Here is a 26,761-nt window from a genome sequence, read left to right as displayed (position 1 = left end):
CTTAGAACAATTTACCTCCTTTCAACTTTTATGTCCCTGATTTATTTTAATTCAGTGTATACTGAACACCCATAATGCACTATTTCTGTCCTAGTAAGTCAACACTATTTAGATTTACTCACATATTACCCTTTCCATTGATCTTTATTCCTGCTGCATTTCTGGTTTTCCATTTAGAATCATTTTTGCTCTGCCTGAATAACTTCTTTAGTGTTTGCTTTAGCTTATATCTGCTAGCAAAGAACCTCTCAGTTTTCATTAGAGTTTAAATGCATTTATTTCCTATTTTTAAAGAATTTTGGACAGTGATTTAGAATCTAGGTTGGCAGCTATTTTCCCCCGGCACTTTGAAGGTGTTGTTTCATTGTTTTCTGGTTTCATCGAGAAATTATCTCCAAGTCTTACTGTTCCTTTGAGAGTATCTGTATTTTTTCTTGCTTGTCTGTTTTGAAAATTTTCTCTTTGTCTTTGATTTTCAAGAAAATCACAATGATGCTTAATGTGTCTGGGTGGTATTTTGATATTTATCCTGCTTAGTGTTTGCAGCATTTTTTTACATCAGGTTTGATGCCCTTTTTTGAGTTTTAGAGAAGTTAGTGCTAGCATCTCTTTATATATTGCTTCTGCTTCTCTCTGTTCTACATCTGGTATTCCTATACATGTATATGACCTTTCCACTGTGTTTCATGTGCTTCTTATGCTTTTTTCTTTTTTTAATATTAATTTTAGAGAGAGGAAGGGATAGAGAGAAAGAGAAACATCCATGTGCGAGAGAAACATAGATTGGCTACTCCCCTACACGCCACCAAACAAGCCCGCACCCTGGGCATGTGCCCCGCCTGGGAATAGAACCTGCCACCTTTCGGTGTACAGGATGACACTACAACCAATTGAGCCACACTGGCCAGGGCACCTAATTCTTTTTTCAGGTGTGTCATTCTTTGTTAATCCCATTTTAAGTTCTTAATCTCAGTAACTATAACTTGGGGGTCATTTTTAATTTGACAATTTCCATTTGGTTTATTTTTAAAGGTTTCAGTACTCTGCTGAAATTCTTTACCTGGTCATCTAATTTCTTAGTCATATTAATTGTAGTTTTGTTAAAGTTTGTGTCTGTTAATTCCAATGCCTAGATCTTTTGTGGGTCAGTTTTTTTCTTGGTTTTGGTCATATCTCCTGGTATTCCCAGTTTGTTTGTTTGATTGCCAGACATTATGAATTTTAAAATGTGTGGGTAATTTGAGGGTTTAGATTAGTGGTTCTCAACCTTCTGGCCCTTTAAATACAGTTCCTCATGTTGTGACCCAACCATAAAATTATTTTCGTTGCTACTTCATAACTGTAATGTTGCTACTGTTATGAATCGTAATGTAAATATCTGATATGCAGGAGGGTCTTAGGCGACCCCTGTGAAAAGGTCGTTCGACCGCCAAGGGGGTCGCAACCCACAGGTTGAGAACCGCTGGTTTAGATGATGATGTTTTCCTTCAGAAATTACATACTTCTGCTTCTGGCCCGCAGTTGCCAGGGACTGAGGAGACTGAAATTGGGCTTTAGTTCCTGTGAGGACTGAGTGATTTGTTCACTCACACTTCTAATGTATAACCATCTGACAGGGCCCATTGGGGTTTAGCTACAACCTCTTTCCTGGTAATCCCTGAACTCCAGTTTTCATCCTTCCTGCCCCGTGAGATGAGAAAACATTGCTCAACATCTCAACCTCTCACTTGTCACTGTCTTTTCAGTTTCTGATCCTATAAGGCACTGCTTGTGAATTGGCAAATGTCTGAAGAAGATAAATGGTGCCAAACATGGGGTTAATCTCACTTCCTTCTCTTCTCTCCAGTAGTTGAGCCCCGCAAGTCCTCGCTGACTTGATTACTCTCTGATGCTTCTAAAAAGATAGAGCTTTAAAAACAATTTTCCCATCTTTTGCAGTTGGTCTCAGTGGGTTGGTCTGTGATCAGCTATTCTGCCATTACCAAAAGCAGAAATATTAATGGAGGTTCTTGTGACCTTATAGTAATTGAAGGATTCAATATCAGTTCATTCATTCTCTCAACAAGCATTCCCTGAGAATCATATGTCAGGCACCAGGCGATGTGCTAATAATACAGTGATTAAAACAAACCACATCTGAAAATAAATCTCCCAATTTCCCTGCCTTTAAGACACTCACCATGACCTGGAAGAAGCAAACCAGTACAAAGAAAAATAATTTTAGAAACTAATAATTCTCTTATAAATATTTAAAGGGTCATATGGGAGCACATCAGAGGGAATGGTGTTGGACAGGAAAGAAGAGACCATGGAAGACTCAACAAAGTTTATCAACTGATCTAGATCTTGAAATATGAGCAGAACAAAGGCATGAAGTCACAGAAAGTATTCAGTCAGGGTCAGAAAATAATTTGAGTTTTGTGAAACCGGAAACTAGATTTGATGGGATGTGGTGATAAGAGGGATCATGAGTAATCAGACTGGTAGTCATATTAGAAGCAGAACTTTGTGCCATGCTGTGGAATCTGAGCATTATTCCTCCGGTACTGGGGAGCAATTAAACGGCCTCTTTTTCTGACACAAGAAAGAAAGCAATGAAGGCAGACACAGGAGCAAATGAGTTTGAAGTTATAGGACTTACTGAAGTTGTTGAGGGGCTCTATTCTCGGTGGTCTTTATTTTTCAATGAAAAAGCTGAGACATTGGCTAATAGTAGCAGAGATGTGCCAGAAATTTGAGATAAAATAATAAATATTTTAAACAATTCCTGTGTTACTGTGTTAGATGGGAAGGAGAGCCTACTCAAGATAAACAAATGTGCTGGTGACTGCAGAAGTTAGCTATACTCATCCCAGTCCTTCGTCACCGTTCTGATTCCACATGAGCAATTGTCACTCAGAGTAGCTTTCAAAACGGCACTGAAGGAATTGAAACAGAGCAGAGCCCCCCTCCCTCAGCGTGGTGATTTGGAATGCAGTGTCTAAAATTCCAGGCTCCAAGGCCAGGCAAACCTGATTTCAAAACCTCTTGGGTTTGAACTAAGGCCACTTATCATGTGACATTGGACATACTTCCTATCTCTGAACTGCAATTTCCAAATTATACGAAATGTATATAATAAAAATGACTTTGTGGGATCATCATGATGGTTAAATGAGCTGTGTCTGGCAAAACATCGGCTCCAGTACCTATCACAGAACTGGCTTCAATAAATAGTCGCTGTTGTCGTTGTAAGTTGTTATTCATGCCATATTTTTGTCTGTTCTCCTTAAAGGGCATTCTCTTCTCCTCGGTGGAGTGTGTGAAATCCGCACGGGACCTGGTAAAGCTCTATCTGCACGAATCAAATCGTGTTTACCGGGATAAGATGGTGGAGGAAAAGGACTTTGTTCTTTTTGATAAAATCCAGACAGAAGTGGTCAAGAAAATTTTTGATGTGAGTATTGCACTGTGAATTCTTTCTACATTTAAAAATAATGATAGTTGTGCAGACTATCACCCAAATTATAAAAATACAGCCCATAAATTAGAGAAAATAAGAGATCAGTAAAAGAAAGAAAAGTCTATCATTATTTTGCAGAGATGAAAAGTGTTGAGGCAAGAAGAGACAAATTAAGCGTAGGATCTGAGTGTTGAGAAGGTCTGTGGACATCCGCTCATCCAAACCCTCCTTTTGTAGTAACTCCCCTCAGTGTCATTTCCCAGGTTAGTCATCCCAGTTCATGCGCCAGCGTCCTCGGAAATGCACAATCTCAGCTTTCCCAGGGCAGCCATCTGGGAACTGAGGATGACTGGAAATTTAGAACAATTTTGGAATTTGGGACCTTTGGAACAATTATAAAAACTGGAAATTTATTCTAATCATGATTTAAAATTTATTTTCCTGTCTATTCATCCTAGGTTTACCTTCAAATCTTTGAAGACCATTTATCTTGCCTTTCCTAGGTTTTCTCTTCTCCGAGCTAAATAGCCTCTGCTCTTTTAACCATTTCTGACACGGCTTGTTTTCAAACCCAGAGTAGTTGGCATCATCTTGATTATTCTCCCATCCGTGTTCTCCTCTGAAATCATGGTGCCTGACTCACCACACAGCCCAACTGTGTGTGACCAAAAGCAAGATCACCATTCCCCTTTTCTTATGTACTATAACTTGGTTTCTACGTTTTTCAAAATGTGTCCTGCTAAATAGTTGTGCCACAATATGCTCTTTAGAAAGATGGTATCTATGATTTCTCAAGTTAAGAAAATACTTCATATCATATTCCTTTCTTAGAAATTCGGTGTATTCAACACATGAAAGCTCTGAACATCAGCAATGACCCTGATTCATCTATGATTTCCAAACGCATTGGACCCTACAGCTCTTTCCCTCCATAAAACCTATTAATAATTTTCAGAATGAATGGTCCATAGAATATGCCTTGGAAAACACTGATACATTAGCACCTCCTAAGATGACACTATATTTCTTAGTGTCAAAATTACCCCACAACTAACACTGAGCCTTCTGTTGACCAAAGCCCCATGTTATCCATACACACTGCTTGTTGTCTTTTCTTGAACTTAGAAAAAATCAAATCTTATAATCAAATGTACCATGTTGTCCCTGTGTTCACCTTGTTAGGTTCAGCTCTCCATATTTTTTCCTGATAAGATCCTGGATCTCTCTCTCTGAAAATTTTACTGTCCACCCAGCCTATACAACAGCCTTTTGAATGTTTGGATGGTGTTTTAAGTAACTTAGCTCAGTCTGCTCTTTACTAGTCTGAACACTGAATTTCTCCAACTTTTCCCATCATTTTTATATGGCCTGATGTACAGCACTCTCACGTCTCAGATACTCCTCTCTGAGTTTTGTAGAATTTGCCCATGTATGTCTTCATTGTTCGCTCTGCAAATGAGCCTTTCCTGTTTTCTTAAACTGGTCTAAGCTAGCACTTTAGTGTGACAACACTCAGCCTTTGAGATAGAGGTTCTATGTGGGTCTGTATACTAAGGGCCCATCCTTTTGATCATAGACCCAGACATAATTAACACTGCCATTATGTACATTTGTTGGTTGTTGTTTTGTTTTTGATTAGTGCACATTTTTATTTTTGCACAAACAGCGTTTATAGCTTCCTTTTCAAATAAATTTATCCCCTTTTTCGTTGTAAGAATCTTTGTAAAAATAAGCACTAATTTCACATAGTCTTGCAAAGTACTGTGTCCATATTATGAAGAAACACTGTCACAGCATAAACTAGGTAAAGAAATTTTGCTCTGTTACGTAACAACGGAATATTTGGAATCTGAACCATTTGGCTCGGCTGGAAATAGAAGCACTTCATTCTTTATTTTATTACTGCAAAAGCAAAATTCTTGATCCTTTTCTCCTTTTAGGGATGAGAGATAGAATGACTCTATCTCCATACTATACCATTGGTAAGACGTCACCACACATTCCACCCTTCTAAGCCAGCTTTCCTAGTGAGCATGCCCAAGGCCGATGCGCTGTCTGTGACTTGTGCAGCCATAAACAGCTCACGCTGCTGGGTGATAGCATGCCTCACCTTTTGGCCTTGTCCAGCTATTCTGATTTTATGAAACTTCTTTTTACAACCATCTTCTTGGTAAAATATGTGCATATGTTGAGGGATACCTGTACTGTATACTATTAGTGTTGGACCAAAATTAAAATTTCAAAGATATTCTTTTAGATCAGTGGTTTTCAACCTTTTTCACCTCATAGCACACATAAACTACTAAAATTCTGCCGCACACTAAAAAAATATATTTTTGGCCGATCTGACAAATAACAAATAGGTATACTTTTGATTCATTCACACCAGACGGCTATTGTTGTGTTGGCTATTGTCATTTTTTTATTTGACAATCAAAGGGAAAAGAGGCCAGGCCCCTGACTAAATAGTCAGGTACTGCATGTTTTAAAATTCTTGCAGCGCAGCAGTTGCAAATTCCTGCTTTAGGTTCTGAGGTCCCCTGATGATGTATTTCTGGCTGTTGGGCCACTCTGGGTTCTAAGGGGAAAGCATTGTAAGTAGTGCCGTGCTCTGGGCGGGGGGGGGGGGGGGGGGGGGGGGGGAGGGGTGTTTAAACAGCAACGCGATTTTCTCTGTTTTGTTTCAAGTTGCTCTTTTTGCTTCTAATACTCCTTTTGATTCTAAAGTAGGATGGCCAGTTAAATGGAATTTCAGATAAACAACAAATAATTTTTTGGTATAAGTTACATGAGATTCTTGTATTTTTATTTACTGAGTCTGGCAAGCTTGATTTAAATATCTCTAAAGTTTTAGCCATTAAGTCCAACATTCGTTCTCTTAAACAATTTGTACAAAGTGCTATGATAAAGTGAGTCGTGGACTTAAAGTCAGACTAGTGTTGCCACTAACTAGCTTCATGACCTTACAAAGACACTTGACCTCTCTGGGCCTCGTTTTATTTATCTGTACAAATTTAAAAATTGGGTTAAATAGCCCCTCAATTCTATGATTAAAGTGATTCTAAAATTTTCTATTCTCAATATATTAGTAAACATAAGGTACTGAAAATGAAAGGTGAGTGAGAGTAGAAGCAGTTGGTTATCATAAGCTTTCCCATGTAAAGCAGTGGTGTGTGGTAACTGGGAGTGGAACCTCTGAGAGGGCCTTGTAGAGGCCGTGGACGTGAACAGGCCTCAGCAGGTGTCATGGTGTATTTACAAAGTAAGGCCCCAGATATTAAGTTGAAGTAGACCCTTTGATTCATTTTTGTAAAAGCTGTGAATTCATGGCTTTATATTCTTTTTTCAAATGTTTTTAATTTTTCAATTACAGTTGGCACTCAGTATTATTTTATATTGTTGCAGGTGTGCAGCATAGTGGTTCAACATTTATAAAATTTTATGAAGTGATCCCCCCAATAAGTCTAGTACCCACCTGGCACCTTACATAGTTATTAGGATATTATTGACTGTATTCCCTAGGCTGTACTTTAATAATCCCATGATTATTTCGTAACTAATAATTTGTACTTCTTAATCCCTTCACCTTTTTCACCCAGCCCCCAACCCACCTCCCACCTAGCAACCAACACAATGTTCTCTGTATCTATGAGTCCCAACAACAATTGAAATGCCAGCCTGAAGCACCTTTGCACAAAATCTTGGTGTTCTTATTAAAGAGAAGTTGCCAAATTTTCACCAAGGAAGTGATGCAGCCCTATATCTACCATAAAGCTTAAGCTTAAAGTTCTCTGATGTGTGGCCCTTGTGTGATGCGGTCTCACTATGAAGAAACCTTTTTCACTGTGTGGGTTGAGTTTCCCTCTCTCCTCTATGCAGCCTGGCTCTGCTCACAGAACTGGAGGCGTATTTTATTCATCAAAGAGTCTTTGTAGGCCGGGCTTTCCAGGTCTCACTTTCACTGTTCCTCTGCTGCATCGTCAGTGTAAATTGACTGCCATCAGGACTGATTCCCAACATATGAGCTCATTTTCAAACTGGGTAACTACTCCCACATCTGTTTCCACAAGTTTTCCTCAACCCGTGAGAATGGCTCTCCTGCATTATGTTATCCAAATGTCTGGCATGTATTGTGACTGTCAGGCAAAGCCAGAATAGTGTTTTCTGTGGCCTTAAAACTACCTTGATATATAATAGCTCTTTGATAGTTAACTCTTTCACTCCTTATTACCAGGCAACCTTTTTCTAAGGATATTACTTTCCCTCAATTAGGTTTGATGAATCTAGTCCCACAGGCTTAAGTGTAAGGTAATATGTTCAAGGCTGACCCCAAGGTGCCCTTGTCCTGGGCAATGCTTTTGCTGGTGAACAGCAGGCTGGTTGCCTCCCTTCCAGGTGGCCCTCCAGTCTGAACTTCAGGAGGAAAGAACGGCCGGTGGGGGCAATTGCTCATGCTGGTATCAATTTTACTTTTGTGTTAGAAAACCTGCTCTTTCTTAGACTTGATTCCTCTACAACCCTTCTTACTCTGGAAATCTCAGGTGTTTGTGCTTGACACGTAAGTAGTTCCTTCTGAATTAAAAGAAAATCAGCCATGTCTTCAATACTTAGCGACCAGAGTGGTGGTGAAGAGAAACAGACTCCATATCTTCTAGGTTGAGTTGTACTAAGTATTCATTACACATGGTACGGTTTGTCCTGGGGACCAGAGTTGGCACACAAGAAGCCCAAATGCTTATGGAGGTTTTATAAATAGTGGCTCTACTGCAAAACCTATAAGATGATCAATGGCCTTCCCAGCTGGAGTGGCTCAGTGGTTGAGTGTCAACCTATGAGGTCATGGTTCGATTCCCAGTCAGGGCATGTGCCGGGTTATGGGCTCAATCCTTAGTGCAGGGTGTGCAGGAGGCAGCTGATCAATGATTCTCTCTCATCATGGATGTTTCTATCTCTCTCTCCTTCTCCCTTCTTCTTTGAAATCAATAAAAATATATTTTTTAAAAAGATGATCAATGTCCTTATAAACAAACCAGTCACCTAAGGATGGCTAGTGGCATAGTCTTCAGAAACCAAGCCCTCTGTGCTGAGCTTATGGTCAGGGCTTGCATCCTCTAGGACAGCGTTCCTCAACCTGTGGGTAGAGACCCCTTTGGAGGTCAAATGTCTCTTTCACAGGGGTCGCCTAAGACCATTGGAAAACACATATATAATTACATATTGTTTTTGTGATTAATCACTATGCTTTAATTATGTTCAATTTGTAACAATGAAATTGGGGGTCACTACAACATGAGGAACTGTATTAAAGGGTCACGGCATTAGGAAGGTTGAGAACCACTGCTCTAGAATGCACTATCACAGGGAGCAGGAGAGGATGCCTTCGGATACTGCTGTGGGTTGCAGAACAAGACGTGTTGGAAGGTGTTGAAGAGATGAGGCCATTGGGTCATGATCTCCTTCACTCAGCTCTGGTGAAAGAGCCCTGCTTAGAGAAGTGCACCCTGTGTCCCCATCTGCTCTGCTCAGAACGAAGCCCATTTCTTACTGTGCTTGTGCGGGGGGTACCTTCCACCTTCCTTTTTCATCCTCAGCCCCAAAGGAATAAAACATCACCCATGACTTCATGGAGCTGATACACGAATGTTACATGTCCGCCTTAGAGGCCTCTCTCAGAGGAAAAGTGTTGGAATCGCACTGATACTTGATTTTAGGGAGGTGCCTAGAGAAGAGGGAAGTCAGGGCTCTCCTCTCTGTGTGGAACTAGAACTGAGTCAATAAGGAAGGCCCTTGTCCTGTATCCCATCCCCAGGATATGGAAGAGACTGTGGAGCAGACTGGAAGCCTGAACATGTATTGCCACTTTGCAAATGGCATTGGGGAGCCCAAATACATGCCCGTACAATCATGGGAACTTTTGACCCAGACTCTGGCGGAAGCCTTGGAGAATCACAATGAGGTCAACGCAGTGATGGACTTGGTTCTGTTTGAGGATGCCATGCGCCATGTGTAAGTAGCTTCTCTTGTTTTCTTTTCCCAGTTGCCTCCCCTTCCCCATATCTGGGGTCTCACGTAGGCATTGGAGGACACTGACAAACCGGGAATCCAGCTACTGCTGTGGAGGTCAAGGGGGCACCCTGGTGCTACCTGCCACTGGCCCTAGGGGGCACCCTGGTGCTGACCTCAGGCAGAACAGGAATCATTTCCTTGTCAGTCATTCACAGTCCCTGGGCATGACCATAGTGATATCATGGGAAAGTTTGAGGTAACAAAAGGAGCACCAGACAGCTCAGCATCTGCATCCCGATCCCATTCTAGTCCAAGAGCCAATTTTATAATAATGAGATTGGAGCTTTTTGTTTAAGACAAGTGCACATCTATTTCAAAAGTTAAATGTCCTTATAGGAGCTGTTGCTATCAAATGAATCACTGAAGTAGTCACTAAGCCTCCCAGATAGTTTATGGTCGTGCCATTGCTATCCCTACACTGCTCGTTGTATTCCCCCTCTTTACATTTACCATCCCTCCCTGCTTCCCAAATTCTTCCAGCCTGTCTCCTGTACTCATGATCTTAAGCGTAAAAATCTACTTCATCTTCGACTTCTCTGAGCTGTTCCGTCCTTGATAAATTCTGACTGAGACCTGACTGACCCTGGGCTGAGGACAGCTGGTTTTTCTTCCCCATTCTCTGTACCCCATGGCCTAGAGAGAAGTAAGAACCTCTTTACCCCACATCATCCCAATGGCATTCCTCCTTTTATTCTCCACAAACTCCAGGATTTTTGAAGCACAAGCAACTGGACTTCCATACTCATTACTTCTTCATTACTTCTTCTTCTTCTTACTGGCATCTACTAGCATCCGTTACTCCCATCGTTCACCAGCATCCTTCCTGCTGGGACCATCCTTCTCTCTTCCATCACACCTTTCTTCATTCCTGGCATCTATGTACACCTTGTCCTTCTGCTCCTCGGCCTCCTTAGCTCCAGGGGTCTTTCTTCCATCCCACCTCAGCCACTCATTCACATGTTCCTATCCTGGAACTTCTATCAAGAATGAACCCACCCCCAAAATCTCAACTTCAAACCTCCCACTCTCTGATTTGCACTGCCTACCCTTCCAATCACCTGCTCCAGTTCCAGTTATTCTTAAACTTCATTGGGACTTTATTTCCTGAAAAGAAATAAACTGCTTTCTCAAACTCTTTTGTCCCTTCACCTACCATGTCTTTACTTTCCTCAATCACCATAGGCTCAATCATCCTGGTGCAAGCCCCCTAAACTTTGCTGCCCTTGCATCCAGATGACAAAACCCCACTGTCTTCTTATTCCACACCTGCCCCTAAGCTTCTGAAGATTATTGAAGAAATATCCCCCACCATGTTGATTAGGTTTGCTTCCGTTCATTTAGTCATCACAAAACCCTGAAGAAGATTCGTTTAACATCACATGCCCCATAAATCGGTAACAGAGCTCACACTAATGCAGTCTGGTTCCAGAATGTTTACTCGCAACCATCACATTAGGATGCTTCTTCGTGTGCCTTTTGCCTTCCCCTGATCCAGCGGAAGCTCCTTGATGGCGTGTCCCACTCACCACTGTGTCCAGTACCTTGGACAGTGCCTGGTGCATAGTGGGTGGGCAGTAAACAATAGTTTTTAAATGAAGGCCAGGGAGGGGGGCATTGGGTGGAAGTGCACAAAGGGGGGGAAAACGGGAGACCTCTGTAATCATGTCAACAATAAAATGAAATGTTCACTAATCTTGTTGAAACTTCAATGAGCATTTTCCTCCCCGTTAGGAGCTCCCCGAGCCTGTGTCACAGTCTTGGGATTGAGACAAATTATCTTTTAAGAGTAAATTAAATTTGAGACAATAGCAAGTGATTCAGTCAATGTGGTTTCCAACGTGAGTGATCAAACTGACTAACATTGTCTTAGCAATGGAAAAATAACGGATATAATGAACCACCCTGAGGGGCCATTCTGAGGAATAAAGTGCATTTGGATGTGTAATTTTAAAATACCACTGCCCGCGGCTCCATCCTTGCACTCCCCTCCCTGCCTGAGGCCCCTCGGCCATCTCCGCAGCCCCTACCAGCCAGAAAGAGCAGCTGCATCTTCCTCTTACACAGAAAACAGAGCAAACCAGCGCCGTGAGAAGCACAGACCCGTGGCTTCTCCTCACTGCACAGTGCCCACGGCAGAGGCATGTGGACTCACGCCAAAGGTCCCACCTTCTGGTGTCCAAGGTGGGGACAGGGCGGGGCGGAGACGGGTGGACTGTGTGCGCTTCCACAGGAATACCCAGGCCCAAGGGGCCGGCCAAGGCGAGAGCCTGCATTTACAGGTGCCTGAAAGCCTGTGCTCATCTCGATGGTTTACTGGCTATTTGTTCTCACCACTTGAATTCTTAACATTTTCTTTTGTTTGATTCCCCTACACCTTTCCTAAGCTTCGCTGCTTTTGCTATGAACTCGATAATGGGGCCTGTGGAGTAGTCACAGCACATGCTCTGTAGATTGAGCCGGGCCCAGGGTCAAATCCTGGTGCTGCCGACCTTTGGCTGTGGGCCTACATGGACAGGTAACCTGCCCAAGCCTGTTTCCTCCTCTAGAGGATGAGGAGGGTGAGAACGCCTTTCCCGAGGGGCTGTTGCTCGTGTGGAGTGCTTCGCGCTTGCTGAGCAGTCCGTAGCTGCGAGTCTTTTCTTCCCTCCGTTGTTTCTCCCCTGACGGTACCGCTTTGCTCTCCTCCTGGCTCCCTTCACCGTCTCAGCAGAGGCTTGTTCTGCTTTGTCTTTAAGCTTCACGCCGGACCTTTTCCCTGCACTGGGCCTGATCATAACCTATCTTTTCCTTTTCACTCACTGCCACATGGATCTTCCTGCCTTGTGTTCTTTTCTCTTAGAAAAAAAGGAACCTCAGATGTACTTGGTGCCCCTTCACTCGAGTATCTGACCCGTTCCCCTGTGTGTGTGTGTGTGTGTGTGTGTATGGTCTTCAGTACACCAGCTTCCTCCAGCTGTGCTGTGTACATCGTCAGCTTTTGTTCTTAATCGGCCAGAAGTGCCGCAATGAATTAACTTAGATGCTGTGCTTTCCTGGCCCAGTAGCCCTTCCGAATATTGATCTTCTCTGTAAATGTTGTAATTTGAATGCAGAGTCCTTTGCCCTCGTCAGAGGTTGTTAATGAATCCCCAGCTGGAGTCCAATGCTGACAGCTGCAGACTCGCCCATTCTTCTTCGGAAACTTCATCACGAATGATGTGTTTTCCATTTAGATATTGAGTAGCACGCACCATGCTAAGCTGAGTCGGGGCCTTCTGGAGTAGAGCTGGGTGTTAGGCAGCCCAGGGAACCAGCTGGACTCCCCCTCATCCTCCAGCTGCCCTCTCTCTTCCATTAATCCATTTCTGGCCCCTCCTTTTTTAATTAGAAGAGGGGACCTGGATATCTTAGCACCAGACTTTCTCCTTTTGTCATTGTCGTCAGACACCATCTAATGTAGGCACAGAGCAGACGACTCCTTGACCCAACATAATGAGCACTTGTGTGCATCACCCCAAATGCCATGCTGGTATTAGGTACGTGTTGCTGTTTAACAGAACTGTGTAGGATGCCTTCAATGCGCTAGCACTATAGAGAATACAGGATAATTATACACACTCTTCTGGTATCTAGAAACTATGGTTTAATAAGAGAGCAAGAGCAGTGTAAATCTACCTGATACAAGACAGAGTACAGTGTCATAATAAAAAAATTATGAAGTGAAAAAATAAAATTATGAAAGAATTAAGTGCAGCTCAATAAAAAACTCCTAAATGTTTAGGGAAATAAATTTTAACTGCATAAATTTAGGGACATACAATTTAAGTCCAAAAAGCTAAAATTTTATGTACATATAAAACATCAAAATGAAAAGATAAAAGTGCCAAATTGAGGGTGGGGGAGGATTTTGAGACATATATAAAGAGGTCTTACAAATTTAGAAGAACACTACAATTGAGAAGTAGGCAATAAACATAAAATTCACAAGGAAGAAATATATAATGATTAATAAGAAAAAGGTTCTAAAATAGATCCAGAGACATAGAAACATGCAACAGACCGTGGAATCTCAGAGGGAAGGCAGAGGTAGGTGGGCAGGTAGAGAGAGATCAACCAAAGAACTTGTATGCATATATCCATAACCGATGGACACAGACAATAGTATGGTGAAGCCTGGGGTGGGGGACAGGGCGGGCTAGACGGGGTCAATATGGGCAAAAAGGGGGCATATGCAGTACTTTCAATAGTAAAGATTTAATTTTCTAAAAAGAAAAATGTTCAATTATCTAGATATCAAAAATTAAAACCATAATATTTTCAACCATTAAATAAGCAAAATTTTTTAAAAAGACCTGCCTTGGCCAGTGTTGCTCAGTGATTAGCGTGTTGGCCTGCTCACCAAAGGGTTGTGGGTTCGATTCCCAGTCAAGGGCACATACCTGGTTTGCCAGTTTGATCCCCAGCCACTATCAGGGCATGTGGGAACAACCAATTGATGTGTCTCTCTCACATCAATTTCTCTCTCTCTCTCTCTCTCTCTCTTCCTCCCTCCCTCCCTTCCACTCACTCTAAAAATCAGTGGAAAAAATATCCTTGGGTAAGGACTAACAACAACAAACGTAAGACCCAGTGTCAGTAAGGGTGGGGACAAGACTCCCCTCTGCTGGAGGTGGGAGTTGTTGACTCACCACTTCTGCTAGGGTTTCCTTTTAAAAAGCAAAGGCATCCCATAGGAGAGATGAGGTGATAAGGATCCATGGACATGTAGTTTATTGATGCTAATTACATGACTAAGTCATCAGGATATGCAAGAAATTTGCAGTAATAAAATTCAAACCATAGAAGCTTAACATGAACCCTTTAACCTCATACTCACTCGTATTGTGTTGACATATCAAACAGCACGGCCAAAACTTCCCTCAAGCCCTTCCTCCACATTGGGGTTAGCTAGACCCTAAGTTGCTCTACCCCTAATTACCATTTGTTAATTTGAATATGGGATTTCTCATTGTAATATCGTTAACACAAGACCCTTAGTAGCAGAGGAGGTGGCCTGTGAAAGTCAACCTCAGATCTAGCCTCTGCTTTATTTGGGGGGACTTCACCTGAGTTCTTGTTTTGCACATTCTTTGGATCCCAAGGTCACCAACACTGTTGTCTCTTCCTCCTCATCTCATCCATTTCTCCACAGAGGCTTCATTACTGTGTTATGTATCCCCAAATTCACTGGCTTAACACATCTTCATTCAACTATCCCTGCCTAACAGATTCTCATCCTCCAATATTCACCTTTTGATGGTACCATTCTGGGGGCGGTTTTTCAATATGTATCATAAGCCATAAAAATTGTCGTACTGTTTGACTTGGAAATTTTGCTTCTAGGAACTTATGCTATTGAACATAAATATATGAACTAAAAATATTCACATAGCATTAGTAATAACTGGAAAATGTATGAAACGACCTAAATATCCAACAGGAGGCTATTACAGACAAGGAATTTATTTGGTATAATGGAAAACTGTACCACAATTAAAAGCATGGTTTAGCAGATTGCTCAGTGGCATAGGGAAATAATCACAGCATACTGCTAAACTAAAAGAATGATTTCAAAACACTGTGTTCAGTGTACAATGTGAACCCCACTTTGAAAATATATGGGATAGAAATATATTGAGTTTTCAGATGTAATAAAGTATGTACACATAAATATATACCTATAAGCATACAGACGCTAGAGAAACTTCAGAAGGACATATAATTAATGTTGATAGTGTTTATGCAAGATAGAATTGTAGTTTTTTCTGTTTCATGCATTTTTTATAACAAATAGTTATTGTTTTTAAGATGAGAAAAGAGAACAGGAGTTATTCTTATAGAGAATGTAGATATCTTAAATAGGTCTGTACGTGGTGTTGAAGGGAATTTTTATAAAATATATTTTATTGATTTTTTACAGAGAGAAAGGGAGAGGGATAGAGAGTTAGAAATATTGATGAGAGAGAAACATTGATCAGCTGCCTTCTGCACACCCCCTACTGGGGATGTGCCCGCAACCAAGGTACATGCCTTTGACTGGAATCGAACCTGGGACCCTTGAGTCCACAGGCTGACGCTCTATCCAGTGAGCCAAACCAGAGAGAGCTGAAAGGAATTTTTTTAAAAGGTGGTGGTGGCCTGGAGGGCAGGCTGTGAGCAGCACGATGGAGGAGTGGCGTTTGAGGAGGGGGTGGAGGAGTGGGTTGCTCTGGAGGGCATGGTCTAAGCCCGGCCTGGGGATGTTTCCCCATTGCTGGGCGAGTAAAGTACCGCTGCAAAGGGAAGAATCCAGAAGCCAAGGAAGTGGGTGTCTTGTAGGGCTGGCACTAAGAATCCACAAATGTTCATTAGGGCATCATCATCCAGGAAGGGAGAGAGAGCTGAGAGCTGTCAGCCTCTGTTATTCGCTGACTGATTTTGCTTCTGTCTATGCTTGTCCTCTGGCCTTGCCCTGACTTTTTTCTAATGGTATGCTTTCTACTTTTCTCTTTTTCCTGCCCCCTCCTCTGCCCAAAAGCACAGAGAGATGAAGTCACATGAAGTGGGGAGGTGGCAGAGTCAGGATTAGCTGGGGAGTGGGAGGGGCTAAGCCCTGGTCCCCTCATCCTTGCCATCACATGCCCCCTCCAGCCCTGCCTGGAAGCCCTGAGCTGTTCCTCCACTGCCCACCGTGGCAACTTCAATCCACTTAGTCAAGAAGGTAAGGCCAGGTATGGGGACAATTTAAGCCAAGTTTCCCACAGCTGAGCCCATGATCCGCTCCAGGGAGGTTCTAGTTCCCACTCACTGAGCACACCTCTCACTGTGCACTCTCCTCACTGTGCACGCCCCTCACTGTGCACGCTCCTCACTGTGCACGCCCCTCACTGTGCACCCTCCTCACTGTGCACACTCCTCACTGTGCACGCCCCTCACTGTGCACGCCTCTCACTGTGCACGCCCCTCACTGTGCACGCTCCTCACTGTGCACACTCCTCACTGTGCACGCCTCTCACTGTGCATGCTCCTCACTGTGCACGCTCCTCATTGTGCACACCCCTCACTGTGCACCCTCCTCACTGTGCACGCTCCTCACTGTGCACGCTCCTCACTGTGCACGCCCCTCACTGTGCACGCCCCTCACTGTGCACCCTCCTCACTGTGCACGCTCCTCATTGTGCACGCCTCTCACTGTGCACGCCCCTCACTGTGCACGCCCCTCACTGTGCACGCCCCTCACTGTGCACGCCCCTCACTGTGCACCCTTCTCACTGTGCACGCCTCTCACTGTGCATGCTCCTCACTGTGCACCCTCCTCACTGTGCACACCCCTCACTGTGCACGCCCCTCACTGTGCATGCTCCTCACTGTGCACGCTCCTCACTGTGCACGCCCCTCACTGTGCACGCCCCTCACTGTGCACCCTCCTCACTGTGCACCCTCCTCACTGTGCACACCCCTCACTGTGCACCCTCCTCACTGTGCACGCCCCTCACTGTGCACCCTCCTCACTGTGCACGCTCCTCATTGTGCACACCCCTCACTGTGCACCCTCCTCACTGTGCACGCTCCTCATTGTGCACACCCCTCACTGTGCACCCTCCTCACTGTGCACGCTCCTCATTGTGCACACCCCTCACTGTGCACCCTCCTCACTGTGCACGCTCCTCATTGTGCACGCCCCTCACTGTGCACGCCCCTCACTGTGCACCCTCCTCACTGTGCATGCTCCTCATTGTGCACACCCCTCACTGTGCACCCTCCTCACTGTGCACGCTCCTCATTGTGCACACCCCTCACTGTGCACACTCCTCACAGAAAGCCTGACTGAAGCTTGGCGCCTCTGCTTCCTTCCCTACAGCTGCCGCATCAATCGCATCCTGGAGTCCCCACGGGGCAACGCGCTGCTGGTGGGGGTGGGTGGGAGTGGCAAGCAGAGCTTGACCAGGCTGGCCGCCTTCATTAGCTCCATGGACGTGTTCCAGATCACGCTGCGCAAAGGCTACCAGATCCTGGACTTCAAGGTATGGAGGAGGGCCTGTGGGGGGAGGCCAGCCTTCCTCCAACTGCCCACGCTCCCTCTCATTGGCTCTCAGATCCCTTGCCCAGAACCTCTGCTTAGCTGTCCATCCATTTTCTCCTTCGATTCTGGGCTGGTGAGGTGAGCGGCCCTTTTCTCCTTAGTCTCAGCCTGAGAGCATGGCCTTCCCAGGTCTGTGGCCTTCCCAGGTCTGTGACCCGGGACCTCGGCTGCTTCAACTACATCTGTGCAGCCTCGACTCTCACACCAATCGGAAGCACATCTATGTCAAGAGTGCTCACAGCTCTAAGACTTAGGAGCAACTCTGACAGTCTGTCCAAGTTCTATAAGGAATTCATCTTTTAAACATGTGTTTAGTAACCACCAGCTGCCGGGACCTTCAGTGGCATTTCCTGGTTTCAGAATCAGGCACTTGGGAGCCACAATGTGGGCCCAGAAAGAGGAGCAAGGCTTTCTCTATAGCTTTTGAAGGCCACTTGGCCCATCCCCCTCCCATTTATCCATGGCCACAGCAGAGGCTCGGGAGGGAGTCGTGATGTAATTTCCATGAGGATGCTGCTCTTGCTGTCCCTGGGAGAATGCTAGCCAGCACTGAGCCAGATCCACCCTCCAGCCTTCATAAGCTCTCAGCCAGGGATGCCTACTGCTGCTCTAAAACCACAGCTCAGCATCTCAGTGATTGGCTGAACCTAAGGTCATTCACAGTAGGTCACGTTCACAGTAGGTCAATCTTTACCGCTTCTAAAAAAGAGAAGACAACACTGTAAATATGAGAATTATGCATTTACAGAATGACCCACGACTGTGGTTCTCAACCTTGGCTATACACAGAAACCCTTCAAATAATGCTGATGCCTGCATCCCACCCCCCAGAAATTCTGACTTACTTAGTCTGGGAAGCTGCCTGGGCACCAGGACTTTTCAAAGAATCCCCCAGATGATTCTAATGAAAGTTGAGAGGCATTGTCTTCGGTAATTCTGCAAATGCATGGATTTGAGAACCATTGATCTAAAGGGAGTTTATTAACTTTAAAGGGGAACTTATTTGAACATGAACGACTACTGTAAGGAAATGTATGAGGCCATTAAAGAATGAGCTTTGAGTGGTGCAAGAGGCAGAAGACCAGCATTAGGGACTGATGGCTAAGCTTTATGAGAGGGATACAACAAAGGAACCAAGACTGACTAAACTGGAAAACTTCAGGGCTTGGAATCCTAGCCCAAAACTGTATCTACCTGCAATTTTGAATGGATGTTAATTTTCTACCAGACAACTGTGTGTGTGTGTGTGTGTGCGCGCGCGTGCCAATACATGTTTTTTTGCAACACACGTGTTTTGCTGGAGCTAATCATAAGAAAATAAGATGCTGCTAGAATAAAATATATACATGCCCAGGCAAGTATCCCCAAGTGCCTTTTTTTAATCATCACCCAAGGACAATTCATTGATTTTTAGAGAGAGAGGAAGAGGGAGGGAGAAAGAGAGAGAGAGAGAGAGAGAGAGAGAGAGAGAAATTTGTTGCTTCTTGCATGCGCCTGCCCCAACCAAGGCTGGATTTAGCCCACAACCTGACTGGGAATAGAACCCCAACCCTTCAGTGTACAGGACAATGCTCCAACCAACTGAGCCATCTGGCCAGGGCCCCAGTGTCTTGCTCTGTGAAAACCTAGAGCACTCACTGGCCTCCTGGGGCAGGTCATTCACTGTATGATGATGAGTCTTCCCTGTCCTTTGAAAAGCTGTTACCTCTGTGCACAAAGCAGGAGCTCTAGAAGCTAACAAGGAGCCACCGTGGTTTAATGAAGTAAAGCTCATCACTGTTTAATCTTATCTGCCCACCTCTATTGCAACCAAGGCCTGGGACTGAGGTGTATTATCCTGTCAGCGCAAATGGAGCTCTTCCCTACCTCCCGCTGCCATTTTGCTTTATTTCCAGTGAAAGTAGACAAGAAAATGGCCCATTCCTAAAGAGTGGGTGGGGGTCGCTTGCAAGAAGGCCCTCTTCACAGAGATCTCTGATATTGATTGTTTCTGCAGATGGATCTGGCCGGCCTGTGCCTGAAAGCCGGGGTGAAAAATCTCAGCACAGTGTTTCTCATGACTGATGCCCAGGTGGCCGATGAGAAGTTCCTTGTGCTCATCAATGATCTCTTGGCATCCGGTAAGAGACTCTTTGTACCTGAATATCTAATAGATTTTCCCTGGAGTTGGAGTCATTTGCTCCAAGGTCAGAGGAATGAAATAGGTCATAGAAATGAGGGAGAAAACTGATACAGTGGAGAACTGGTTCATCAAGGTTTTTCTAGGATTGATGCTGGGCCTGCTGATCTGGCTTTTTCATTTACTTTTCATGGCAAAATAGACAATAATATCAGGGCTTTCTTGGGACTAGATTTGAGAATCAGAAAAACAGGCTAAAGGCCTGTGGTTCCCTCCCCAAAGCCAAGTCAGAGCGAAACTAGAATGCGTGCAATTTTTTCAAGTAGGTTAGTCATTAGCAGGAAGATACACAGAGAGAGAACATGCACAAAACCATACACAATCAGGCAAGGTTAGGTTGTCAGTTTAATTAATCAAGGATTCAGAACTTTTGGGAAGCAAAGTGAAAGCAGGAACAGTATCTCTTCATGGTTTTCTTGGTTTTCAAAGAACTTGACAGGGGATGTCAACTGCTCTATGACACTATATATGAAAAATAGGACTTCAGTCAAAAGTTCAAATCTTGACATTTTGCTGTTCTTATTGATCCCTGTTTATTTAGGAATTCAGGACTTAGGTCAACCATTCTAGAAAGAAAGAAAAAAAATTTATATATATATATGCAAATCCATCTAACATATATATATGTATATATATGTACATATATATAATCTGATATATAAATAGGCTAGAAGCCGGATGCATGAAATTCGTGCAAGAGTAGGCCTTCCTTCCCCCAGCTGCTGGAACCGGCTTCCCTCTGGCACCCGGGACCTGGGCTTCCCTCACAGCCCTGGCTTCGTCTGGAAGGTCGTCCTGAAGGACATCCAGTCTAATTATTATATTACACTTTTATTCTTATGGATATACCCAAGAAGACAATATAGTACATAAATTATGCATTTTTATAAATGTGGTATGTGTATATATTTATATTAATTTAAAGGGGAAATTTAAATTCTGACTCTTAAACCAGATTCAGCATCTGCAAAACCACCTCTTCATCTGGGTTAAAAAATAAAATAGTCAGTGCACAGATGTTCCTAAATAAAATTTCTGCCTCCAGGTTTCCAGCTTTCCAGAAAGCTAATTTCTCCACAATTCATGCCCTGTCTCTTTAACTGAATACTCTTTAGTTTATAGAGTCCCAAGACCATGACCACAGTATTCTCTCCCATAGTCTATCTCATGCCCTGTATTCAGGGTGGCTCCTGCCATGCAATCCTAGGAAGTTCACTGCTTCAGAACCATTGTCTGCTTCAAACTGTGCACCCTTGTGCCCCAGGCCATTTTACTCTTACGTCCACCGAGAGCCACTGGTCCCTGGCCCAGGTCACTCACTAGCAGGCTCTGTGGGCAAATGTTAGCTTGTTTGCGGTGAGGACCAGAGTTCCAAGGCCCTTACTGTGCTGGCTCCAAGTCTGACACTGATCCCACACTCTTGTATCTTTCCCAACTTGCCCTAATTAAGTTAATTTTAGACCCAGGAGTTTGCCTCCTAGCTCTTATACCTCTTCTCCTCCAATACAATAAATGCTTCCCTGCCTAAATACTATTTTTTAACATCCCACTAACTCTACAGCAGTATATCCCCTACAGCCTTGCCTCACCTTTTATTATTTTACTACATAATGAGAGAGGGGTCCAATTCCCCTCCCGCCCTCAAGCTGCACCCTAACGTCTAACTTCTGACACAGCCGCAGAGGGTGAAATTGTGCTTCCAAGGCCTTATAGCTTTGGAGACGCCAGGCGTGTTGCCACCCTCACCCTGTGCCTCAACTGGCCCCAATCCAGCCAGGGCACCTTCCCCTAAAATAATGTCAGAGGCACAGAAGATGTTATACTTTTACCAATTGAAATTTCAGTCCTCACATATTTTTAATTTTTCATTTAGGAAAAAAAAACACATTTTTTCAAGTTTAAATGAGTTTCTGAAGCCCTATCCAGTGAAAGCAGTGCATTCAGGCAGCTTCAACATCATAGAGCTTGAAGCTCCTACTTCTCTTTTAAGGCTCCATATTAAAACAAGACTTACAAACATATTGTAATCGAGATAAAAGTAAAAGTAATACCTTTCTACTCTAATCTTGCTTTCTTTTTTCTTAACTACTTTGACAAGGAGAATAGAGCATATCTTTGTTGTAATTTTCCCTGTCAAATTAATAATTTCTGGCTAGAAATTAACTGCCTGCCAATCCAGGGATTCTGCCAGGCTAGAGCGACAGGGATTCCTCAGAAACTCCCCATCCCGTTAGTTTTTCAATGTTATGGAGTTGTGCAATCACTTTATTCTTATATAAGAGTAGAGACTAGGAAACTGCAATCAGGCTACCTTGCCATTAACTCACCCCTGTTATCTACAAGTTATCTACAAGCCCCGTTAGGTTGAAGATAAAGGTACGGTGAGTGAATTCCACTTTTCAACTCTCCTCCAAGAGCATCTTCCCCAGAACCTACTCATCTCACACCAAAGGCTACCTGGTTTCCTCCCACACTTCTTTAGCTCACTGTTTCATCTCTTGGTTTCTGGCACCATTTCCAAAATCAGATACTGATGGTACTCAGCTCATTAATCCCACTTCTGACACCAACCAAACATTTCAAAACCTGTCATTGTATCAGTTGTATCTCAGGCAGATTATAAATAGACAGGAAGAAATCTTACACACAAAGTTCTTAAACTCCTGGTTTAATTAGCAAAAGATACATAACTGTATAAGAGGCAGGGTGGCCACCCAATCAGAGCAAATGAAATAAAGCCTATCTTTGATCACTTCCCTTGGCCTACCAGGATCCTTAATGGGGGTCATGCGGCTGCTGGTGAAACTATGGGTGAAATATTTGCCCTAACTTGAATCTGAAACATTTAATTCTTGCTCTGTTCTTATTTTCCAATATAATTACTTCTGGAGAGTATACACTGGCCATCAAACCCAGGTATTTATAAAATTCTTACCAAATTTGTTCTCTCTTGGTTCTTGAGCCAAAATCAGCATCAGCAAGGCCCCATGCCCTGGGTTTCTGGGGCAGCATGTGCATCCAGCTTTCCATCATTCCAGAGAGCCCATTTTATGGCAGTCCCGGCTGAGAAGGCTTAGTCTCCTCCAGGTGTGGTGTCTTTTTCTCTCCTGACTCTGCCAGATTTCATGCTCCATTTTACTTTGGGATTTTATGTTGGGACTTCCCTTTTGTTTTTCAAAAAGCTTAATTCTTCACTCCAGAATTAAGGTTTGTCTTTCCTGGCCCAACTAGATCACTTTTTCTAATCATATATTCAAAACTATTTATTAAGCTTCCATGTTCAGCATGTGCTGTGCTCAAAAATGGGTATCACACAAGCCTCTATGTGGTCTGTTGGAATAGTTCATATCCAATTGTGTCTTCTCTTTTGTAAAGTCATATGCCTCTCCGTCTCTGAACCAGACTGTTCTTTAATTATTTGAACCAAATCTCCTTTTGCTATATAGAACATGTAAAGATCACCTCATCTACAATGTGCTGAACACTAGATCCAAGATGGACATGTTAGTGGTCTGTGCACATCACATGAAAATGTGGAGTCTGGAAATGTTTGTAACAGACATGTCATTGGATTGCTCTTCTCCCATGAGGACCTGGAACTGGGTTTCCTGTCAAGCATGCACCAGATCTCCCACACATACTCTGTGGTCTCACGGCATCTATTCACTAGATGCATCCTCGAACCACAGACAGCGAAGATCTAAACCAGCACCTGTTTGGTTTCCCAGCTGCCACGCAGAAATGCCAAAAGGGCAATGCAAAAAGATGCTTGCATCATCAGCCTTTTCTTTTCTTCATGTGATACTAACTTCTCATCCAAGTTATTTGAGTCCATGTCTCTGTGTACTCTCCTACGCTGCTAACCTCTCGCTCACCACCTACATCCAAGAGATCACCAGTTGCCACCAATTTTACCCCTTGACCATTTCTGAATCCATATCTTTTCTATCATGGCTCCCACTGATCTTTTCATCTTTCATTTTAACTCATCTCCCTGCCTCCCAGGCAATCTTCCCTCGAATCCATTCTCCTCACTACTTCCAAAATTATCTATCTAATCTTGAATTCATTCATTAGTTGCTCACTAAATGCAAAATAAGATCTTTTTGTACAGAAAAATAATCTGCCTTTGACCTGCTTCCTCCCCTCCTTCTTAGCCCCTGTTCCCCCATTTTGATCTCATAATTTCTCTCTTCTTGACAGGACACTGCCCTGTTTCCTGACATCCTTACTCACACTCTTCCTTTGGAAACTCACGCCCTTCTCCTTCTTTGTCTGGATTAACTTATACCCACATTACAACACTCATCTTGGGTGTTATCTTTCTAGGGGATCGGCACTGACCCACTGTCACCCTGAGGAATGAGAAGCATCCTTCCATGTTTCTATCACACTCAATGGCTGCACACACCACCATTGCATTAAACAACAGTGTTAGCTCGTAAAAGGCAGAGACTCTGTTGTCTGTTGTTGATTAAATTTTTGTTATAAAATAATCCAGAGATACAAAATATAAAGGTTAAATAACTACCACCCAGCTTAGGAAATAAAACAATACTGATATCATCGAAATGCTTGGTGGAGACTATTGTTTTCATCATTTATACTTTCAGCATCTCATGCATTTCCTGGCCCATAATTAGTATTCAGAAGGTATTTGTCAAATTGAGGTGACCAACGTCACAAGGATGATGTTCTGTCTTACACATTAGATATTACTATCAAACCTTGAGAAGGTTTCCAGCCACATAGAGAGAGGGACTGGGTGCTAAGAGAGTTATTACTTTCCCTTGCTTTTTCTCCCTTGAAACCAGGGGAATGTTTTTGAAAAAGGTTAGGCCTAGATAGGGTCAAAGGCACTAAGCCAGTGTAAAGCTTACTAATTCACAGAGAATCTAACCCTTTCCTTTGCCCTTTTTATCACCAAGTGCCAACTAACTGAACCATCTTACACTATCAGGATCTCCTCTCCCAAAAGTAGTTGTAGCTTCTGAGAGCCCCAGACTAACACAGAGAAGATGATTAGTCTGACTCACCAAACATTAGGGCATGTTAATGACCATGTGGATCCTGCAAGCATTCGGAGGCAGAAATAGGGCTTCCCAACTTTAGGTCTCAGGAGGAAACTTCTCAAATATTTAAACAGCCTCTGCCTGTGTCAACACAAAACCCCCTCTGGCAGTTCAGCTTCCTGCTCCGGCATGGCTACCTACATCACACGATAAGTGACAGGAGCATTGTCAGGAGAAATTGGGGGAATAAATATGAAAATGCAAACCTTATTTCCAATTCAGAGGTGTTCATCCCCAGATACTCCATCTGGTGATCACCTTCTGGGATCTTGGGGTCTTGTCACAAACACCACCATCGTATGAACGTGGAAAAGGTCTGCAAATGGCCTGGAGGCTTTCAACATTTTGGCACTAAGGGTTTCCCATAACCCAGGGTAAGCAAACTTTCTCTGAAAGAGTCAGAAAGTAAATATTTTCAGCTTTGCAGACCATCCTGTTTCTGCCAGGACTACTCAACTCCGTTCACTGTAGTGTGAAAACAGCCAGATAGCACCTAAATGAGTGAATGTGGCAATGGCCAATAAAACTTTATTTATGAACAATAAAATTTGAACTTTGTAATTTTCATGTGTCATTAAATATTATTACACTAATTTTTTTCCATCATCAAAAATTAGCTTGCAGGCCATACAAAAAGGAGCAGAGACCATGGTTAGCCGGCAGACCCTAATTTGCTTCCTCAGTATCCATGATCTTATTCATAAAACACCAAAAAGGCATACACCTATTTTAAAGAAGAGAAAGATGAAGAATGCAGGTCTATTATTAGAGATGATAAGACCAAAAGGAATCCAATTTCTCGCTGGAGGGCTGTAGGATATTAATAGATAAGGAAATGCAGATTGTGAGAGAGGCGAAGGAAAAAAGACAGCCACTACAGGCTGTCAGCCCCTAAGCTGATGAGAATGGCTTATGCCAATTCTATTGGAGTATTTCTCTTTTAAAGAACTTGGAGCTTGGCCAGTGTTGCTCAGTGGATGAGCATCAACCTTTGAACCAGGAAGTCATGGTTCAAATCTAAGTCAGGGCAAATGCCCGAGTTGTAGGCTCCATCCCCAGTAGGGAGCGTGCAGGGGGCAGCCAATCAATGATTATCTCTCATCATTAATGTTTCCATCGTTCTCTCTCCCTCTCCCTTCCTCTCTGAAATCAGTACAAATATATTTTTTAAATATATGCTTAAAAAAAAAGACTGCCAGGAACTTACTGAATCCAACACATGCTAAATGTCATTTCATTTTCCTCACAATTTTCTCTGACCCATTTTTATCAAATGAGTCTGAAATGGGTTATTCTATTAATGAGATATTTACTTGGACAAGTTATAGCACAGATTGTTTGATATGCATGCTATGAAATAACTTACTGAATGGAAATTAAATCAAGTTCACTCAATTAAGGAAAAAAAGTAAGTGATCATTTTCATGATAATTTTTTTCTATTTGGACCTCTTAAATGATTAAGTCTAATTAATATTAAACTGTTAGTAAATGCCTGGCTGGATTAGCATTGTCAAACTTTATTGTCAGAAAGTTAGCATGTGTTTCCTCCAGATACAATAGCTCCGGGAAGTGCAGCAGCCTCAGGGATGAGAAGTCATAGTTCCTGATTGCTCTGATACAGACCATGTGCCAAGCCACCCATCTTCGAGGCCCTCAACCCAGTCCACAGGGAAGCAGCATGGGGAGGGTGGCCCTGTGGCTCTGCTGTCTCTAACATATCTATGATGGCAACATTTCCATGTTGGTTGTGGAGGAAGGAAGAAACGCCAAAGGGGTCGCGACCCACAGGTTGAGAACCGCTGTGAGAGCCACATTCTCTCTTACATCACGCCCACTGTTTCAGATTTTTAGCTCTAGCAACGCTGCCTTGTTCTTACCTCCCTCAAGCTCATCTCTCTCACTGAGAAAGCTTGTGTCAGC

At 43.3% G+C, this 26,761-nt stretch overlaps 1 protein-coding gene across 6 annotated transcripts in view; it reads left to right on the top strand.

Moving 5' to 3' along the window:
* DNAH9 (dynein axonemal heavy chain 9) overlaps nucleotides 1-26,761 on the top strand; it is a 342,415-nt gene that overhangs the window by 191,036 nt on the left and 124,618 nt on the right. For all 6 annotated transcript variants that reach the window (XR_011468497.1, XM_070395266.1, XM_070395267.1 and 3 more), the window contains 4 exons: nucleotides 3,275-3,436; nucleotides 9,252-9,448; nucleotides 17,367-17,529; nucleotides 19,585-19,708. Coding sequence is in view for 5 of the 6 variants with exons in the window: in XM_070395266.1 (XP_070251367.1) it covers nucleotides 3,275-3,436; nucleotides 9,252-9,448; nucleotides 17,367-17,529; nucleotides 19,585-19,708 (646 nt within the window). In the remaining variant the exon portion in view is untranslated. The remainder of the gene's footprint in view (nucleotides 1-3,274; nucleotides 3,437-9,251; nucleotides 9,449-17,366; nucleotides 17,530-19,584; nucleotides 19,709-26,761) is intronic.

The sequence above is a fragment of the Myotis yumanensis genome, unplaced genomic scaffold, assembly GCF_028538775.1.
Source record: "Myotis yumanensis isolate MYYU_CA2020_CCGP unplaced genomic scaffold, mMyoYum1.0.hap1 SCAF_16, whole genome shotgun sequence".
Taxonomy (NCBI): domain Eukaryota; kingdom Metazoa; phylum Chordata; class Mammalia; order Chiroptera; family Vespertilionidae; genus Myotis; species Myotis yumanensis.
The sequence above is the reverse complement of the archived record's forward strand: the minus strand, read 5'-3'. Positions and strand labels throughout refer to the sequence as shown.